At 37.8% G+C, this 22,054-nt stretch overlaps 1 protein-coding gene across 1 annotated transcript; it reads left to right on the top strand.

The window, feature by feature from the left end:
* The first annotated feature begins 1,991 nt into the window (after positions 1-1,991).
* On the top strand, positions 1,992-21,770 carry LOC104225311 (glucose-6-phosphate isomerase, cytosolic). The gene is made up of 24 exons (XM_009777087.2): positions 1,992-2,117; positions 2,790-2,840; positions 2,924-3,000; positions 3,269-3,350; positions 3,426-3,473; positions 4,478-4,633; positions 4,709-4,805; positions 4,914-4,956; positions 5,193-5,260; positions 5,356-5,440; positions 6,355-6,403; positions 10,867-10,939; positions 11,079-11,139; positions 11,690-11,756; positions 12,898-12,954; positions 13,038-13,091; positions 13,173-13,301; positions 14,253-14,316; positions 14,475-14,548; positions 18,988-19,041; positions 19,122-19,190; positions 20,428-20,517; positions 20,612-20,719; positions 21,527-21,770. The coding sequence occupies exons 2-24, from the start codon at positions 2,790-2,792 to the stop codon at positions 21,575-21,577; spliced, it is 1,707 nt and encodes a 568-aa protein (XP_009775389.1). The 5' UTR covers positions 1,992-2,117; the 3' UTR covers positions 21,578-21,770.
* The last annotated feature ends 284 nt before the right edge of the window (positions 21,771-22,054 follow it).

Raw genomic sequence — 22,054 nt, 5'->3', positions numbered from 1 at the left:
GGAAAAAATACCATATAGATATATCTTTTCTATTTATTCTTTTGTTTGATTTTTATCTTTCTAAAAGGTTCAAGTATTAGTGTCTTCTTTATATAGTCTCATTATAGGTGCATTGCAGATATATCCCGTATTAATTATTGCAAATATTTGTACAAGTTTTTTAATAAAAATAATAAATTATAACGTTATTCCATAGTATTTCATCAATTTTAATAGTTCTTTTCTATTAACAGATTGATATTATTTATAGTTATATGAATATATAAATAAATCATTGATAAATACAAAATTACATGCGCAACGCGCGTACACTAAAACTAGTACATTATTAAATTTAGGTTCAAGAATAAGTTCTTCTCTTCTTTTGGATAAAATGGGACTAAGTGAAAACTTTTGTAAAGACTTGGCCATAATCTTAGCCATCCAAACTTGAAAAGTGAGATTCGTGCGTCTTATCGAAATAAATGATGAGGGAATTAACGATTTCATGATGTATATACACTCCTATACGTTACTGTAGACTATTTGATTTTAATAGATCCATATTGTGGACTAACATATTATTTGACTCAAATGTATGTGTAGAAATGACATGGGGTAGCCACTATTTAATATGGTATTTATGTGTTATCCAGCAATTCTAATGTTGAGCAAAAATAGTCACTACTCTATTAAAATAAATATAAAAAGACATTTTTACCCTCTCTTCCCTTGCTTTTCTTCCCAAACCCTCGCTTGTCTCTCTGCATCGAGCACATTGGAAATACTGAACTGTATCATTCGCTAGTTTCTTTGGAGACAAAATCAGGGGTTGTGAAATGTGCGTTTGGAGAGGCTTGTCGCTAATCTTGTAATAAGCATATCAACCACATTCTTTGCATCGGAAAAAGGCTGGTTTTTTTTTTGGTCAATTTTGTGGGATATACATTAAGAGTCGAAATGACTGGATGTTGGACATTTAGCACAGTAATTTTCTAATTTATTATTACTATTTGATAAAGATTAATATAGAATGTACCATTCAATATGGAGTAAGTTTTATTTTTCATAATCGATTTTTATATTCCAGTACTACTTATACAAGTTAAAAATAAAAAATGAGTCAAGCATGACAACTAAGAACGGCAAGCCTCTCCAAACGCACACTTACATCCTGAACTTACAGTTACAAGTTCAAACGTTAAGGACAATAGGTTCTGAAGTCCTGAACTTAGACTAACAAGCTCAAAAGTTAAGGACAATAGGTCCTGAACTTAGGCTAAGAAGCCCAAAAGTTAAGGACAATAGGTCCTAAACTTAGACTAACAAGCTCAAAAGTTAAGGACACTTGGTCCTGAACTTACAGTTACAAGTTCAAAAGTTAAGGACATGTAATCCTGAAGTCCTGAAGTTAAGTTCAAAAGTTAAGGACATGTAGTCTTGAAGTCCTGAACTTAGAGTTCCAAGTTCAAAAGTTAAGGACATGTAGTCGTGAAGTCCTGAACTTAGAGTTCCAAATTCAAAAGTTAAGGACATGTAGTCCTGAACTTTGAGTTCCAATTTCAAAAGCTAAGGACATGTTCAAAAGTTAAGGACATGTAGTCTTGAAGTCCTGAACTTAGAGTTCCAAGTTTAAAAGTTAAGGACATGTTCAAAAGTTAAGGACATGTAGTCCTAAAGTCTTGAACTTAGAGTTCCAAGTTCAAAAGTTAAGGACATGAGCATAAGAGTATTTTCGTCCGGGCAGTTAAAGTTTATTAAAGTAGTGGCTAAATACTAAAGACATTTTAAACAGTGGCTTAAAAGTAAATACATGTGTTATTAGTGGTCAACCGTACACTTCCCCAATGTATGTTGTTTATAACAATTTACTTTTTCATAGAAAAATATGGTATTTTAAGTTCGTTATTAGTGTATAATTGATTCATAAATTAATAAATATCATTGCGGGAGTAAATTTACTAGTTAAAAATATTTATATATAAACACGTGAGAATGCTTACCCTTGCCGAAATAAAGCCGACTTCGCTCCCTCACCCATTTCACATCTTCACTCAAAACCCAACATCTTTGTCGATCACCATCAAGAAACAATCAGAATTCTCAAACTCTTCCACGTGAAAAGCAATCAGATTTGGGTGAGAATGCTCTCTTTTATGAATCACTCTTCATTTATCTTATTTACTTCGTCCAATTCATTTGCATCTGTTAATCATGCTGAAGTTTGAAACTCTTATCGTAATTCTTCTTTATCTTAATTCCTTTGGGGATCTCTATTTTCTTCTATTTTTAATTTTCTCTATACTACTCTAATGAAAGAGTCAGATTCAACTGCTTCAACCAGATAAATTAAAAAATTTAACTAGTCAACAATTGAAAAAATTAAAAGATAGATTACTGCTTTCTCACAACCATTATCAAATTATTAATTATTTATAGCTTGTGATTATATGCTTATTATAAAATAATTTAAATATTTATAAAAAAGTCTTATATGATCAATTTTGAATTAAAAATAAAATGAGATATAAGTTTTATTGTATTTGAATCAATTTGAAATTTATTTATTTATATAAGCATCAGCACTTAAAAGTGGTTTTCAACATTTAATGCTTATCAGCTACTTTAAATCAGCTAAGCCAAACGGACTCTAAGGCAAGTGCTTCGCTTGCCTTACCCTAGAGCTGCCCTTGGAAGATAGATTAGTCTTCAAAATTGTTAATACTTGAATTTGAAATTTATTATTTTGTCAATTTGGATTATGTTGAATGTAAAATTTATAACCACATAGCTGCTTATTACTGTTGCAGATGGCATCGTCTACTTTAATTTGCGATACTGAACCCTGGAAGGAGTTGAGAGTAAGCAATCTCGCAATAAAATGTGCTACATGTGTTAGGAGATGAATTAATGTAATTGATGTCATATTTCTGTGCTTTTGCAGGCTCATGTTGAGGACATTAACAAGACTCATTTGCGTGATTTGATGAATGACACTAGTCGATGCCAATCAATGATGATGTATGATACTTAGCCTAGCTGCTTTGCCGTACTATGCTAGTTGTAGGGTGCAGCAATTGGCTAATTTAATGGAAAGTAAAGGGACTCTATTAATCGTACGAGTCTAAAGATCTCAAAATGGAACAACGAGCTCTTTTGCTTTGAACCTCAGATATCTCCATTTAAAAAAAAAAATTAATTAGAAAAGTTTCTATTTGTAACTCTAGGAGAATAAGACTGCGGATTATGTTTTGGATCATGAGGTGCCTGATTCATTCTTTGTTTATAGGGAGTTTGATGGGATCCTGCTGGATTATTCGAGACAACGAGCAACTACTGGAACCTTGAATAAGCTCTTCAGTTTAGCTGAGGTTTGTTTCCTTATACAAAATTTTCAGGTGCTTGGAAAGTTATAATCTTGTATTCTTCCTGTTTTGATGAGGCAGGCAGCACGTGTCAAGGAGAAGATTAATCGGATGTTCAATGGAGAGCGTGTAAGCAAGTATTTTTTTTCTATCAATCATGTCTTTGTTGAGTGTAAATTAATTTGACTAGTGCAGTGTTACTTATTGAATAGTTTTGGCTACTATACACATCTGCAAATAAAAAGTTACCTTATTTTATCAAAAAGAATTATGTTGAATCATAGGATAAGATAACTTTGTTCTTCGATAGATGTAGTTAACTTTGTTCTTCGATAGATGTATTTTTTTGTTCCCTAATTGTCACTAAATTTATTTTTGCATCTTACAATTGTCTTTTAATTCAGCATCATTGACTAGATTAAACTCAAATTTATGGCTATAGTATGTTTATTTATCCTGTATGCCAATGAATCATCAACATCTTAAAAATTAAAATTGAGGAACTAGAATATTTTCCCACCCACAAATCCAGTTTTCTCAGTATGCTTGGTCCTATGAGAAGTCAACATCCTTTACATGAAAAATGATTAAGCACTTTGTATTATTATTATTATTATTATTATTATATATTTGCATTACTTGTATCTTGCTAAGCTGTTTAAATTTTTTATTTATTGTCTACATTTACATGTCCTGTCTATATTAAGGACCTCAAATAGATTTTCTCCTTCAAATGATAAGAATTTGGTAATTCAAATATTGACTATCTATATCAGTGTGCTCTCACGACTAAGGGATTCTTAGTTTGTCTGATATTAGCAACTCGAGTGCTCAGATACCTATGGAAAAGTTACTCCTCTGTCCCAATTTATGTTTCATACGTAAGTTTTAAGTATGTTCCAAAGAGAATGTCATACGTCCTTTTTAGAAACAATTTAATCTTAAATTTTTTGTTTTACGCTTAATGAGATGATTTATAGCTACACAAGTTATCTTGTTTTAGACCACAGGTTTCAAAAGTTTTTTTTTCCTTCTTAAACTCCGTGCCTAATCCACCGTCACACAAATTGGGACAGAGGGCCGGTCAACTCGTGAAGCGGTTTGACATCATGATCTTTTTATCTTTCTGGCAGATAAACAGTACAGAAAACAGATCCGTTCTTCATGTTGCACTGCGAGCTCCGAGGGATGCTGTTATAAATAGTGATGGGAAGAATGTTGTCCCTGAGGTTTGGCAAGTTCTTGATAAGATCCGAGACTTCTCTGAGAGGGTTCGCAGTGGTGCCTGGGTAATGTCGGTTGTCAAAGTGATATTCATTTGAACAATACTGCTTAGTTTCTAATCAAGAGGCAATTCTTGATAGGTTGGAGCCACAGGAAAAGCATTGAAAGATGTTGTAGCTATTGGTATAGGTGGCAGTTTCTTAGGCCCTTTGTTTGTACACACAGCACTTCAAACAGGTATGTATATGACGCTCTCATTCAAACAAATACTATTTGTTTGTCTGTGCTTTCTTTGCTGTCTAGTTTTGGCCAGCCAAATAAAATCTTAAACCTGACCATTTACAGAAGCAGAGGCTATTGAGTGTGCAAGAGGGCGACAACTGCGATTGTAAGTGTAACTGAATTAGTTAAACCAATTCTGGATTTGAGCAAGTTGTTTTCTTCTAAACTCATTTGGCTGATGTAACCTTTTAATTGCCCTGCAACCATTGGCATACATGTTATGCCCTGCTTTAAATGGTCCGGTATTTCTGGTTTAGAGCAAAGAATATACTATGTTTTTTTTTTTGGTTAAAGAAAAGGAATTGTGAGAGTAACGACATTTACATTTTGTTGTGGTGGCAGTCTCGCAAATGTTGATCCAATTGATGTAGCCAGAAATATAACAGGCTTGAACCCTGAAACAACTCTAGGTGAATTAAGATTTAATTATGTTATTTTCCAACAAATGGAGAAACATAAATATGTCGGACTTATCCTTGATAATATCTTCTTGTCTTGCTTGAAGTTGTGGTGGTCTCAAAGACTTTTACTACCGCTGAGACAATGCTAAATGCCCGTACACTGAGGGAATGGATCTCCTCTGCATTGGGGTAAGTGTGACAATGTCGATGCCCATCTTCTTATATGTTTTGTTAATGTATACTTCTCGAAAATTGATTTTATTCTGTGCCTCCTGAATGGAAGTATTGATAGTACCACTGATAGGACCTTAATCTGGTCCTCTATGTCGGGAAACGACTAGTTAGCCTGAGGTTGTTAGCTTAGATCATTTGTGCATGAACCTAGATTAACTTGCTTGTCTGTCCAGGTTCTAACAAAACCTGTAGCTGCCACCCTGTTAGAGGGAATGTTGGTGTCTCCGTCCATTTGGAAAGATATTAAGAGAAGTTCAGTTTTGGTAAATGTCTCGTCGAGGTGATATCAGGATACATAAAGAAAACCCCTTTCTTTATGGTGCACGAATTGGTTTAACCTTTTAGCGACGTTATTGACGTATATATATTACTAGTCCATTCTTTGTTGACTTTTCCTTTGCTGGACGAGTCTTAAATTGGTAAAGAGAACCTGATAATTCCTTGCTCTACTTAAATGTTAAGTAAGAGAAGGTCTAATTGTCCGGTATCTAGCTATTAGCATGTACAAAGTACAAACCAATACAAACAAGGTATATTCACATTTTATTTTACTGTAGAAAGGCAAGATGGCAAGATGGGAAAAAACATTAATCAACCAAGCTACCATCACCTGCTACGTGTTATTTTATGACATTGTCATTACCAGCTGAACAAAGCTTAGGAAATGAACCATGCTAGTTCAACTTTACAGTCGACAATACAAATTGCATGGATCACTCAGTGTTCTTAGTATACTGGTCACATGTAGAAGCTACTGCAGTCTGTTGAGCAGTGCTTATTTCTTTATGATGTTTATGTTGGTTTTGTTGTCATGAATCTTTGCTTGACTCAGTCCTCCCGTTTCTGGGGAGGGCATTCTTATTTTTCAGACCTCAGGCAGTTGCAAAGCATATGGTTGCAGTTAGTACCAATCTTAAGGTGCGGTCATATTCTCTTCTCATCTTATTCTGTCTCATTTGAACCTCTTGTTGCATTGTAATCATACTTATTGTGGTAAGTAGTATCTTCAAGTTTAGCTTGATTTGACAATGTATCTTGGTATAGAATAGAGATCAGAAGATTTCTGGCTCGTAGTTTGCAGATCCTTTGTATTACTCCTCGTGTTCTATTTTATATGGCAGTATTTGCCATGATATAGTGTTTAAGATGTTATACACACACACAACAATAAGCCTAGTGTATTCCCACAGGTGGGGTCTGGGGAGGGTAGTGTGTACGCAGACCTTACCCCTATCTTTAAGAAGGTAGAGAGGCTGTTCCCGGTAGACCCTCGACTCGGGAAAAATAAAGGGAAGGGGAAATGACAAGCAAACCAATCGGAAAACCAAGCGAAAACATAAAACTAACACTAAGTAGTGCAATTAGGAAATCGAAGCGAAGGCAACAACAAGTAATATCAGAAGTCTAGGAATACGAGAATACACCAAAGACACTATGTGATGTACTAAATCTACTGTAACAAACAAGGACAACGCTCAACTACCTAACCCTCTACCTTAATCCTCATCCTCCACACCTTCCTATCCATGGTCACGTCTTCAGTAAGCTGCAACAACGTCATATCCTGCCTAATTACCTCTTCCCAATACTTCTTCGGCCTGCCTTTACCTCTCCGTTGGCCCTCCAAGGCCAACCTCTCACACCTCCTCACCGGTGCATCTGTGCCTCCCCTCTTCACATGCCCGAATTTCTCGCCTCCCGCATCTTGTCTTCCACAGAGGCCTTGCCTACTTGTCTCGGATAACTTCATTCCTAATTCTGTCTAACCTGGTATGCCCGTACATCCATCTCAACATCCTCATTTCAGTCACCTCCATCTTTTGGACATGGGAATTCTTGATTGGCCAACACTCCGCCCCATACATCATAGTTGGTCTGACCACCGCTCTATAGAACTTCCCTTTTAAGTCTTGGTGGCATATTCTTCTCACACAGAACACCGGTAGCGAGCCTCCATTTCATCCATCTCGCCCCAATACGATGTGTGACATCCTCGTCGATCTCCCCGTTTCCTTGTATACCCAAGGTACTTGAAACTCTCTCTCCTAGGGATGATTCGTCAATCAAGCCTAACGTCTCCATCCACTACCTGAGTTTCACCACTGAACTTGCGCAAACCTGCGCTCCAAGTATTCTGTTTTGGTCCTGCACAACTTGAAACCTTTAGACTCAAGGGTCTGCCTCCAAACCTCTAACCTCTCGTTAACAGCACCTCGCGTCTCGTCAATTAGTACAATGTCATCTACAAATAACATGCACCATAGCACCTCCCCTTGAATGTGGTGAGTCAGTGCGTTGATTGCCAGGGAAAATAGGAATGAGTTGAGGGTTGACCCGTGGTGCAATCCCATTACAATTGGGAAGTGTTCTGAGTTCCCTCCCACTGTCCTCACTCGAGTCTTTGCTTCATCATACATGTCTTTAATAGCCCTAATGTATGCAACGAGAACACCTCTAGCCTCCAAACATCTCCACAGAACCTCCCTCGGCATTTTATCGTAAGCGATTTCTAAGTCGATGGACACCATGTGTAATTCCCTCTTTCTCTCCCTATTCTGTTCCATCAACCTCCTAACAAGGTAAATGACTTCCGTGGTCGAACATCCCGGCATAAATCCGAATTGGTTCTAAAAAATAGACAGGATCCTCCTCACCCTAAGCTCCACCACCCTCTCCTAGACTTTCATAGTATGACTTAGTAACTTGATACCCCGATAGTTTTTGCAATTTTGGATATCCTCTTTGTTCTTGTACAATGAGATCATTGCGCTTCATCTCCATTCTTCGGGCATCTTCTTCGTCCTAAAAATGACATTAAATAACCCAGTGAGCCACTCCACGCCTGCCCTTCCCACGCTCTCTAAAATTCCACCGGGATTTCGTTTGGCCAGGTAGCTCTCCCTTGCTCATCTTGCGCATATCCCCCTCTACCTCCACAACTTTTATACACCTACAATACCTAAAGTGCCGACGACTCTCGGAATGTTCTAAGTCCCCTAGCACAATGTTCCTATCCCCCTCTTTATTCAAGAGTTTATGGAAGTAAGTCTGCCATCTCCGTCGAATAAATGCCTTATCTAACAAAACTCTGCCTTCCTCGTCCTTGATGCACTTCGCTTCGTCCAGGTCACGGGCCTTCCTTTCTTGCACGGTGGCTTGCCTGTACAGCTTCTTATCTCCTCCCTTGCCTTCAAGTTCATCATACAAACGTTCAAACACGGCAATGTTAGCAGTCGTAACCGCTAACTTTGCTTCCTTCTTTGCCACCTTATACCGCTCCCTATTCGTCCTCTCCTCCTCCTCGTCCACGCTCTCCAAAAGCTTCAAATATGCCGCTTTCTTGGCTTCCACTTTATCTTGGACCTCAGAAGTCCATCACCACTCCCCTTTGCGGCCACCAGAGGAGCCTTTCGAGAACCCCAATACCTCTCTAGCAGCCTCCTTAATGCAATTCGCAGTCGCGGTGCACATACCACTCGCATCCCCACTACTCCTCCATGCCCCCATAGTTAGCAACTTATCCCCCCAACTCCTGGGCTTCATCTTTAGTCAAAGCTCCCCACTTGATCTTAGGTAGATCATACACAACCCTCTTTCTTTGCTTCCTCCTGATCTCCAAATCCATGACCAGGATTCTATGCTGGGTTGTGAGGTTCTCACTCGGGATGACCTTGCAATCTGTGCACACACCTTGGTCAGACTTTCTAAAGAGTAGATAATCAATCTGGGTCCTAGCTACCGAACTTCGAAACATAACCAAGTGCTCCCTCCTCTGGGAAACTTGAGTTAACTATTACCAGATCAAACGCCTTAGCAAAATCTAGCAGTGAAGTTCCTCTTCTGTTTCTATCTCCGAAATCGAAGCCTCCATGCATGCCATCGTAACCACCCGTCGCCACAATGTGGTCATTAAAATCTCCTCCTATGAAAAACTTCTCAGTATGCGGAATACCGCGCACAACCTCATCCAACTCCTCCCAGAAGCGTCTTTTAACCTTCTCGTCCAGGCCCAATTGAGGTTCATGCACATTAATCACGTTTAAAGTAAAACACCCAACAACTAGTTTAATGCTCATCAGCCTGTTGTTCACCCTCCTAACGTCCATCACTAGCTCTTGAGATCCCTATCAACCAAGATACCTACCCTGTTCTTGCCCCCCATGCGCCCAGAGTACCATAGTTTAAACCCGTCTGTATTCCGTGCCTTATCTCTCACCCATCTAGTCTCCTGGAGACAAGCTATATTGATCTTCCTCTTATGGAGAATCTTGCTAACTCTATAGACTTCTCCGTCAAAGTCCCTATGTTCCAAGACCCGACTCTCAGCCTGGAGGCACCCTTACCACTCGTACTCCCTTGCCCCCCAACCCCTGTCCCCCACGCCCTGACCCCCTGAGGATGACCTTACCCTACCATCGTTCAGTATAGCCACTATAATCTAATATATATATATATATATATATATATATATATATATATATATATATATATATATATATAGTAGTAGTAGTAGTAGTGCTAGTAGAAGGAAAATGTTAAAAGTTATGATTGAAAAGTTAGCTGAAAGAGAAAATATCATATCAAATTTTAAAATTATGATATTTTTATGAATTTGAATTCTTGAAAATTCTGAATTTTTTATAGAAAAGGAATGTTAAACATTTTGTAACTTTCCCAAATGCAAAGAGCGCCATAAATTGGAGGGGGATTATAGTACTTCCAATATTTTCTCTAAATGAATCTTGATGTACTGCCAACTTAATCTGCTAGGTGTAGCCAAATCGGTCAGTTTTTATCTCAAAATGTGAATATATTTCATCGCCAGGTTAACACTAATGACCTGTTAGAATTACAAAGGCCTAACGGGCTTTTCGCCTAATCAGTGCATTGTGTAGAAAGTATAGTGCATCTTCTTCTAGTTTATCTTCCAATTTCCTTTATATAGCGAGTAAATCGTTAATCCTTTGCTCTTCCTACAAATGTGAAGAATATGCTCCTTACAGGATATCGGGGCTTTGTCTCCAGGGAGGGAGGTGTAATTGCATTTAAATGCTTTGGCTAGTATGGCCATGCGTATTCAAGTGTTACTATTATATCTAGTTTGTGTATGCAACAAAACCTTTCTTTTCGGTTTTCTTTCTTATTTTTTATCACTTTGTTATAAACAGAACTTTTAGTGGCAACTCTTTTAGATTGCAGAAGGTTCAGAAAACTTTATTCTGTTGAATTCCATCCAATACGTGGATTGAGGAGTACCTTTTTTTGTTCTTAATAAAGGATATTAGAGATTTCTGATTCAGCTAAATTTTAAATTTCATCACTGAATATACGTTATGTTTGATCCCACTAAATTATTTACTAAATGTAGCAATTTTTTACAGCTAGTAGAACAGTTTGGCATTGATCCAAATAATGCATTTGCTTTCTGGGACTGGGTAGGAGGTCGATATAGTGGTAAGTCTTTTCCTTTTCAAGAGTATCTTGGTATGTGACATAAATTTTTCTGTCAACTTTCACTTATCGAATTATTTTTCTTAATCTTAATTATCAAAAGATAATTATCAATATATTTGTTTTAATCCTCTTTTTGCAGTCTGCAGTGCAGTTGGAGTGTTGCCTCTTTCTCTGCAATATGGATTTCCCATTGTTGAGAAGTAAGTAATTTGAAGTTATCTTTGCACCTAGATCTCACCTGTTATTTGAATATCTCATGCACCATTGGCCATACACGTCTAAATCGGTTTTGTAATTGTATGCTTTTCTCATGCTCTACTGACAGGACAAGCATAAACCGCATCTGCTTAATAGTTGTATCTATAATATTTTTTTCATAATTATTACCTCGAGTATATGGTGAAAAGCTAGAGACTGAAAAACATTGTCTTCTCTGCCCACTTAGTGATGGGCTTGCTGTACTTATTCTAGTGCAAAGCTGCTGTCTCCATTTCTTAGTTTGATAGTAGGGTCTTGGTTGCCAACATTATTGCTTTGGTGGATTATCTTTCTACATCAAGAAAACACTATATATCTGAAGCACCGGGGCATTTCGCTCCTTGAATAATTAATCGTCGACCTGTAGCGGTTTCCTTAATTGTTATGTTGGCATGTAATAGGTCTTTCATTCTGCTTCCTTTTTTTCTTTTTCTTTTGCTGCTGTTTGTACTGCTTTTATCAAATTTTCTGACATGCTTTCTACTTGTTAAGATTTCTGAAGGGAGCTTCCAGTGTTGATCAGCATTTCTACTCAGCACCCTTTGAGAAAAATGTACCTGTATGTCCGAGCTCATAGAAACTTATGTTTATGTGATGTTCTCTCTTGCTGCTTAATTGTTATCGTCTCTCATGAATGTTAGTGCTATAAGCTCTCCGTGATATTCACTTGGTATACCCCGTGAATTCAGAAGTCCAAATAGAGGGGCTAAGTGAAAGCACAAACTTCACAAATAATAAATACTTTGGCAGATTGTATGAGTGCTTATACCGATGTATATCATCTCTACTCATGTATCCTCTATATCTTAGACTAGACGCTTCATAGAAACTTATGTTTTGGTGATTTTCTCTCGTGGTACTTAATTGTGCTGTTCTCTCATGAATGGTAGTTCTATAAGCTTTCTAAGATGTTCACTTCGTGTACTCCGTGAATTCATAAGTCAATAGAGGGGCTAAGTGAAAGCACAAACCTCACAAATAATAAATACTTTGGCAGATCGTATGATGCAAATGTACGTATGTGCTTATACCAATGTATATCGTGTCTACTCGTGTATCCTCTGTATCTTAGACTAGAAGCTTCATTCTACTCCTAGCCAATGGTATGTGCTGTGTTAAATAAGATTGCATGTTTTATCCCGAGATCGAGCCTAGCCCTGCACCCCTAATTGTTCTTTTTCCAACTTCCCAAGAACAATCATACAAGTTGAAGCTCTAGTTGAATGATTTGCTGTTAGGATGATGGAAACGGTACAGAGTCCTCTAGCCCGGTCCAGTTCTTGCGTCCTTGTATTCTAATTATTCTTACTGAGCTAGGGAATCTGAAGTCTTTCATCTATGGTTAAAAATTCTCTGTTTCCTCTTCCTTTCATAAGGATCGAAGCTTTCTTGGCCCCGGGTTCTCTTAGCCATTTTAGCTATATGCTTTTATTCTTTATGCAATAGATTGTCCTTAGATTTATTTTTCGATTTTTTCCCCGTTCTCGTCTTAGTTCAAACCTGTAAAGATTCTTTTGCAGTTCCATTTGTACCTTTAGTTATTGGATTACTCTGCCAATATGACACCTATTACGCCTCAATCCCAAGCCTTGTTCTGCTGATATCGACTTTATTCTGCTTGTCTCATCAGATGCTTAATTTCTATAATCACATCATTGAACTCAATTGCTTGATTTCTTAATATCACATCATTGTTTCAGGTGCTATTAGGCTTGCTGAGTGTGTGGAATGTTTCTTTCCTTGGATATTCAGCACGAGTGAGTATTATCATTCTGTTTGAGTCGGGGGCGTCTGGTCGACTAATCCATACCATTACACTGAACCTTTTGGACAATTTCAGGCAATATTACCCTATTCTCAAGCACTAGAGAAATTCGCACCTCATATTCAACAGGCATGTTACTCTAACTTGTTTGCTTGTATTTTATTCCAGATGCCATACTTGCAACTTTTACCAAAATTTGATTGAGTTCAGGTCAGTATGGAGAGTAATGGGAAAGGAGTATCTATTGATGGTGTCCCTCTTCCTTATGAGACTGGTGAAATTGATTTTGGTGAACCAGGGACAAATGGCCAACACAGCTTTTACCAATTAATTCACCAGGTAGCGTAAATTTCCGGTGCCAACAATTCATGCTTATTCTGAAATTATGCCCATCTTGTACTTGATTTAGGCAGGTAACATGCGTCAAACTTTTCTTGTTCATGATGTGTTGATGGTTACAGTTTGTTGACTAAATCTTCATCTAAATACTGCTCAACTTAATTAAACTGTAATTTCAGGAGCTTTATGTTATTTTGTTTTTCAAGGTGGGGATTATGTCATTAAAAATATTTCATGTGAAAAGCCTCTGAAAGAATATTGTTCATTTGCTTGAACTAATAATCTTTTAAATCATATTAGTGATATCTTTATTAATGATATAATCTGAAGAAGACCTCTCAAAAGTACATACAAGGTTATTAGAGAATTGCATTTGGATTCCTGTCCAACAAGCCATAAGTTTAACATGCTATGTAATATTGTCACATGATTCGATTTTGGAGTAGATTTGTGTGTGTCTTGTGGCATTATCACGTGGTGCTTTGGTTCTCTTCATTTAATTATTTTAGGGATGTGGCAATTGAAGGATGTCAATTTGGATATTCTAGGGTTGGTTAGCGGGGATGGTCCAAAACTCTAACCTAGCTCTCCACCCCAAGAAGACTAAACAGCCGCCCCAAACAACCAACCCCAAAAGGCAATGTTAAAGAAGAATGGAGATCTGGTGGTGCTTTAGGCTGTTGTCTAAGTGGATTTTAGTAATTGGTTACTTATTTGATGATAATAGTTCGTTTTATGTCTCCTTAACTTTATATATTTCAGCTTTGTACTCTTTGAGATATCATAAAAGGTACAGAGGAAGTGTTGCTTGGAAGGCCATGCTTCTTCCTTGAATAACTATTGTGTTCTGATCATTATCAGTAAAACAAGTGATCATGTATCTAATCTTGGTATGTTTAGTGTTCTACAATCGCACTTGAATGTTGAATACCATCTTCCTGGAATTTTCAGGGTCGTGTTATTCCTTGTGATTTTATTGGTGTTGTTAAGAGTCAGCAACCTGTTTACCTGAAAGGTACAAATTCCATCTTACTTCTTGTATTCTTCTTTTTCGATGTTGTTTCTCATTCCTATTTTACAGACAAAGACGCAGTAAATGTTGACACCTAGGTTGTAGTGTGCTGCTTTGTCCATTTGTTTCCACTTTCTTAATTTTGGGCAACTCATTTTCAGATGAAGTGGTGAGCAACCATGATGAGCTCATGTCGAACTTCTTTGCGCAGCCAGATGCCCTTGCTTATGGGAAGGTGAGATAGTCTTCCTACTTTTTACTTTAATGTCTTGTTCCCGACCATTTACGTGAATAGTTAGTCAAGATTCAGATCTCACAGCAGTTACAGTTTAGTGTAAAGTCGAGATTGTGAAATAGATCTCATGCACCAAACATTCCACAAGTATTTCTCCACTGCATAACTTCTTTCTTTCAGCCCCACCCCCCTCCCCCCCCCCTTTTTTTTTCTTTTCTTTTTTGCTTGGTTGTTAAATATAGAGACAATGGAGCAATCTCGTTGTATATTATTCCAAGAAGTAATAAGTATATATATAAGTACATAGAGTACTAACTATAGAAAGAATACAAAAGGAGATCCTATAAATCAGCTGTGAATCCTTATAATTCTCCTAACTATGTACATTACATAAGAGTATGTCTCCATCCATTCTGTACCAATCCCCCTCAAGTTGGAGCATAGATATTGATCATGCCCAGCTTGTTACGAAGGTAATCAACTCGAATTTCATTCAACGCCTTTGTGAATAAATCACCTGGTTGCTCTCCTGTCTTCACGTAGCCAGTGGATATCAAGTTCTTCTAAATCTTCTCATGAATAAAATGGCTGTCAACCCCAATATGCTTAATTCTTTCATGATACACCGGATTTGGCGCAATGTGGAGGGCAGCTTGATTGTCACACCAGCGTTTTGCTGGTATTAGATGCTTCAACCCAATTTCAATATTTCCATATAATCTCACACAGACTGTGACATAGCTCTGTACTAAGATTCTGCACTGGATCGAGATACAACACTTTGCTTCATACTCTCCACGATACAAGGTTCCCTCCAACAAAGACACAATAGACTGTAGTAGATCTTCTACCAATTTTGGATCCAGCCCAAACATCATCTGCAAAACACTCAATTCGAGTATAATATACCAAGTCCAGGAGCTCCTTTCAGGTAACATAAAATCTATTCTAAAGCTTCCCGATGTTTGGTCGTTGGTGCGGACATGAACTTGTTAACAACACTTATTGGAAAAGCAATATCTAGACGAATGATAGTGAGGTAGTTTAATTTCCCAACTAACCTCATATATCTCTCTGTATCATCCAATAGATTGCGATCGTCTTTCATAAGATGCACACCAGGAACCATTGGAGTACTGCATGGTTTAGCTGCCAACTTTGCAATTTCTTCAAGCAAGTCAAGAATATACCATCTCTGTGACAAAAGAATTTCCTTCTTGCTTCTATTTACTTCTACTCTCAAAAAGTATTTCAACAGGCCCAAGTCCGTTGTATGAAACCTAGCATGCAGGAAAGATTGAGGGAAGAGATCCCTGCATTGTCACTTCTGTGATAACAATGTCATCAACATATACAACAGGGAGAATAGTGCCAGCTGTTGATTGCCGATAGAAGACTAAGTGATTACACTTGCTCATTTTCAGCCCAAACTCTTGAACTACCTCACTGAACTTGCCAAACCAAGCTCGAGGACTTTGCTTCAAGCCATACAAGGACTTTCTTCAAATGAAAAACTTTTCCATACTCTCCCGGAGCAACAAAACCGGATGGTTGCTCCATATACACTTCCGCCTGAAGACCACCATGAAGGAACACATTCTTAATATCCAACTGATGTAAAGGCCAATTCTCGGAAGCAGCTAGAGAAATAAATAAGCAGTCAAAACTGAGTTTGGCAACCAGGGAGAAGGTGTCAGAATAATCCACCTCATAAATTTGAGCATACCCTTTAGCCACAAGTTTGGCATTAAGTCTTGCCACATAACCATCTGGATTAACTTTAATTGTAAATACCCACTTAGATCCTACTAGTTTCTTTCTCTTGGGTAAATCCACCCACGTGTGGTTATCCTCTAAGGCATGTATTTACTCAAGCATTGCATCATACCATCCAGGATGATTCAAAGCTTGCTTCACTATTTTGGGAACCATGATGGAGTATAGAGAAGCAATCATAGATCTAGACGTAGAGGATAAGCGGTCATAGGAAACAAAACTAGCAATGAAACATGTGGATTTGCAAGTACGTATACCTTTCGAAGAGCAATAGGAAGGTCAAGGTTCTCTGTAAGATCCGGCGGAGGAGGATCTAATGACGAAGGAACTATTGCAGGACATGTATCATTTGTCTCTCGCTTCCGCGAGTAAACTTGAACGATTGGCGGTCTTGCTAACACAGTTAGAGTAGGTGGTGAAGGCACAATAGTCGATTGGTGCTCAATAGAAGAACTAGGAGATGTAGGAACATCATCTGGTTGCTCTGTCAAAGCACACGTAGTCTGATATACTAGCCATTCATCTTCTTGTCCCCGACTTGTAGAAATGGGAGGTGCATAGAAGAATTGTGTAGACTTTGAAAATACCATATCAGTTGACACCAGATATTTGCGAAGTTTAGATGATCGAACATTTCAGACATAACATGTGCATCCAAACACGTTAGGTTCCACCGGAAATAGTGACTTGTTTGGGAAAAGAACACCGTAAGGCACATTACCACCAAGCAAAGTAGATGGCATGCGATTAATCAGAGAACACGTCGTAGAGGCCGCATCAGCCCAGAACTAGTTAGGAACCTTCTTTTGGAACAGAAGTGCCCGAGCTGTCTCAAGTAGATGCCAATTCTTCCTCTCAGCAGCTCCATTTTGAGAAGGTGTATCAACACATGAAGACTGATGTAGTATATGATGTTGTCTCACATAGGACCGAAATAACTCTGGCATATATTCTTTAGCATTATTACTCCTTAGAATACGCACTGAAACATTGAATTGAGTTTTGACTTCAGTACAAAAGGCAGAAAAGTGAGTAAACACTTTTGAACGACTCTTCATAAAGTAAATCCAAGTCATTCGAGAAAATCATCTACAAAAGTGACAAAATACTTATGCCCAGTTTTGGAAGCAACACGACATGATCTCCGAATATCAGAATGCACTAACTCAAAAGCTGACTCAACTCACTTATTTACCCCTGGACTATGGTGTTTTGCAAATCGACATGACTCACAATCCAATGAGCAAATATTCTGAAGCTGAGGACATGCTTCTTCAACAAAGGTAGAGAAGGATGTCCCAATCGATAATGTGCTTCAAAAAGAGACACAACACTAGAGCATGCAACAGACCGTGACTCCCATTCATCAATGATGTATAGATCACCAGATAAATATCCTTTACCAATAACCTGCTTCGTCGTAAGATCTAGAAACAAAGAATGATCAGGAAAGAACCGACACAACAATTAAGGTCTTTGGTGATTTTACTAAAAGAAATCAAATTAAAGGCCAAGTTTGGTAGACTTAATACAGATGACAAGTAATAGAGGAAGTTGGTTTAACAGTCCCAGATCCAACACTGCTACAAGTTGATCCATCCGCTACTCTAACGGTAGAGGGTGCTTTGTGTGATCGAGAACTGGAAAAAATAGTTGGAAGATTGTTGGACTAGGAGCTGTAGCATTATTTCCTCCTTGCTTATTGTTTCCCGTTATGTTCCCAACCAAAAGTATCAAAATAACTTAACGGAAAACCAGCAAAACTCTACTAAAAATACTCCAATAGAGCTTAGTTCCAAACAGTAGTAAGTCAAAGAGAATTATATCATGTCCCCACTTTCTTCAAACAACAAAAAACAATATCGAAATGAGAATGAAGAAACAATCTTTGCTTTCTCCTGAACTTCTGGTTCTCCCGAGATTAAGAAATTAAAATAAACCAATTAGAGAATCGAAGCACTAAAAAACAGAGAAGCCATAGAGATCAAGAAAAGAGCTCACAAATCAGAGAACCAAATCAAAAAAAAAATTCTGATTGTGATCAGTAGAACTTCGTAAAAGAGTAACCCCAATAACTAATGTTTTTGAATCAAAAAATCAAATCAGCCAAAGTGAGATGAGAACCAAAACTGTCAGATCTGACAGAGAGAGAGAAGTTCACAGATTCTTCCAAGTATAACAAAACAAGAACAGCGTGGTCTGTTGGTCAGGGAACCACCACGGTTTGTCCAGAAACAGAGAAGTAATCTTGCGAGTGAAAGCTAGATACAAAACCGACGTGTCACACGCTGCCACGCGTCATCGGGCAGAGCCTTGCCATGAAAAAAATTATGTCGGCACTTGAGACTCACGCTCATCAACTCCGGCAAAGTATTAATCCCCAACTCTAACGAGGCTCTGATACCGTGTTAAATATAGAGACAATAGAGCAATCTCATTGTATATTATTCCAAGAAGTAACAAATATATAGACAAGTACATAGAGCCCTAACTATAGAAAGGATAAAAAAGGAGAGATCCTATAGATCTGCTGTGAATCCCTATAATTCTGCTAACCATGTACATTACATAAGAGTATGTGACATTCATTCTGTAACATTGGTTAAGGATCAAAGAAGATTTATTAGTATCAAATCACCTATGAGTACTGACTTTCTTCACAGACACCAGAGCAGCTGCAAAAGGAGAATGTTGCCGAGCATCTTGTTTCTCATAAGGTAATTCCTTAGCAGTTCTTATTTGATGATATTGTGCTTTATTCAGTGGTCTTTTCTCAAACTCCTCCAATATCTTGCAGACGTTTTCTGGAAATAGACCTTCTCTAAGTATACTACTTCCATCATTGAATGCTTACAACATTGGACAGGTATGAGATATTCGATCATTAAATTTTTTTACAAGTGCTTTCTGAGTATTGACTGACACGGTATGTCCTATGCGTCGAGTTTGTACCACTGTATAATTGATGGTGCCAAACTCAGTGCTACCTTTCTTGAACTGCATCAATGATTTTCAAATGAATTTGTTTGTCATTACATTCTTGAGAGTAGTAGAGCTTAGGGGTAATTGGGTAAAGCATGAGAAGGAAGAGCCTACTGCATTTGAAAGAGATCAACAAGGCGATTCGTTTGAGGTTGATTGATATCTTACTTTGCCAGATAAATTTTGCCAATGAAATTTTATAATTGGAAATGAGCGCGATATACCTAATTAACTGAAAGGTTAATAAATTGCTACTTACAATGACCAACAGAATCTTGTATTCTGGTATCTTAATTCCTTAAAAAATTCCATGCGAAGCTTGTCTATGTAAAGTCTTCCAATCTCTTTCTTTACTTGCTTATTTAAACTCAATGGATGACTTGACAGTATATCCCTTTCCTGATAGAAAGTCTCAAGTTGGAACACATGCATTTTTAGTTGCCCGTAAAGAAAGGAATATAAATAACTAGATGCAGAGGGATGGAGCTTGTTGCAAGTCAGATTGAGAGACGCATATTTGTGAGAAAACTAACCTGTAGATCCGCAGCATTGGAACTATGCGTCTTCTTTGTCCCAAGATCTCCGCCATAGTTCTTTGCAGCTGGAGAAGAGGCTAAAGGCAGAAATATGTATACTTGTACTAACCAAATCATTCTGTCAGAGAAGATAATTAGCATATTCTCACACCACTGCACAGGGTGATACTGCTTCTTGCAACTCAACACTCTGGTGTGAAGTTTATCAACTGTCAAATTATATATTAAGGTGATTGAATTCAAAGACTTCTATTTCCCTTCATGGTTGGACCAACAATGGATGAAGGGCTTTCCTTGTTTTATTGTAATCATAAACCACTAGCTACTCATAAAGCTCGAGCTGTTGAAGTGACTAACTGCCTATTTTCTTATCATGCTCAACATTCTTAAATTATGCCCCACCCTCACATCCCCACAGGTGTGAGGATAGGTTGGCATCATGCTACACTGAAAGAGTTTCCTGTTTGATTATGGTGTTTTATCAAGATAATATCTGCCAGTTGTGAGCATTGTGTGAAGACAAACATGCCTCCTCTTGCAATCCCTAATCTCAAGTTACCTGCCACTTTCTTTCCTTTCGTTCAGTTACTGGCCATCTATGAACACAGAGTTGCAGTTCAAGGCTTTGTATGGGGTATCAATTCTTTTGATCAATGGGGTGTGGAACTAGGAAAGGTATTTCTTGGCAATTGTTTTAAAATTGAGTAAATGAACATTCTCCGATACTAATATGATGTCGGGCTTCCTTGTTTATTAATGTCCTCTGCAGTCTCTTGCAAGTCAAGTCAGAAAGCAACTTCATGCATCTCGTAAGAAAGGGGAATCAGTTGAAGGCTTCAACTTCAGCACCAAAACATTGATAACAACATATCTCGAGGTATAACACTGATTTCATTTGACCAAAAGCGGGAAAACTTAAGTTTCAGAATCCTGGGCAACAAGATTACCTACGGTTTCCCAGCAAATTATATAGATTGCTGCATTGAAGTTAGACTGCCTTTTTTTTTTCACTTTAGTAAATGAGATTGATAGTTTCAAGCTTTATCTGGAAAAGAAAAAGAAAATAAAAGCCTTTTCTATTTCAAGTAAAATAGGCACATGTGAAACATGTTTCAGTTCTTTGGCAACACGAAACAATTTTCGTCCATAGTACCTTCATACCTTAACATGACTACTACGACATGGTCTTCATTTTGAGAGAATAAATTGAAGTCATTTAATTTGCGATGGCACGCTGCATTGATCTCCCTTCAATCCACTCCCTCATCCCCCTTTTGGTTGAATCTTTTATGCTTTAGTTCCAATGTTTCAAACTTCTTTTTGCGGACATTAATACTCGGATGATTTTGTATAAACTGTTCTAGACTGCCTCGTGAGTTTGTTACACATAACCCTCTTTAATTTCCCTGACCTGTGGTGTAAGAGTGCCGTGTAAAATGTTAGCAACAATATGGTGGTATAAACAAATTGGATAGAGGTTCATAATCATTACACCCCCAAGTCTCAGGATAAATGTCCTTTGTTCCTAGTACCTAGCCTTGACAACACGACAGAGGGTTCATTGCAGATCCTTTTTTTGGGGTGATAAGTAGGTTTCTTGCAGAAATTTGATGTTTCTTTTAAGCTTTCCTTAACATTTTGAGACTATCCATTCAAGTTTCACTAGAATTATTTTTCTTGACAGGCAAGTGCTGATGTTCCTTCTGATCCTTCAACTCTTCTACCAAAGATATAAGGAATGTTAAGAATTGGGTTCAATGACCACTGGTTAACGGAGGCCTCAACAACTTCGCCACCAAGCAAAAATAAACTAATGCAAACTTACCCAATTTTGAAGTCACATCCAAGTTTTGGTGTTGTATGGCCACTAATCTGGGCAAATATATTGCTGCAGTTCTATCAATAAAATTTGAATTTTGGTTGTGCAACTCTTTTCGCTCATGCTTTAGATGAAGTCTACCTAAATGCTTTCACTGAAATTGTTTTAGCTTTGGTTTATAGTGCAGTCAGCCATGCGGCCCATGCCTAGCTCTCAATTACACCCAAATCCCTAATCACCAAGTAATTACTTGGCCAAACAAACAAGTCAAACTATGTAATTATACTCAATTACACCCAAATTCAGTTCCCTTGTGGCTTTCCAACATGCTCTAAAAATGGGAATTAAAAATAGACATGGCTTCAATTTGCTTGCAAAAGAGAGAACAACAAG

The sequence above is a fragment of the Nicotiana sylvestris genome, chromosome 1 (genome assembly GCF_000393655.2).
Source record: "Nicotiana sylvestris chromosome 1, ASM39365v2, whole genome shotgun sequence".
NCBI lineage: Eukaryota > Viridiplantae > Streptophyta > Magnoliopsida > Solanales > Solanaceae > Nicotiana > Nicotiana sylvestris.
This window is presented reverse-complemented; position numbering and strand designations above follow the sequence as displayed.

What these genes read in the sequence shown, in the direction of transcription:
- LOC104225311 (XM_009777087.2), top strand. Translation starts at nt 2,790, where the DNA reads ATGGCATCGTCTACTTTAATTTGCGATACTGAACCCTGGAAGGAGTTG. An exon ending in GGTAGGAGGTCGATATAGTG is followed by an intron (nt 10,940 to 11,078) that starts GTAAGTCTTTTC and finishes CTCTTTTTGCAG; the next exon opens with TCTGCAGTGCAGTTGGAGTG. An exon ending in ATGCTTACAACATTGGACAG is followed by an intron (nt 19,191 to 20,427) that starts GTATGAGATATT and finishes CCTTTCGTTCAG; the next exon opens with TTACTGGCCATCTATGAACA.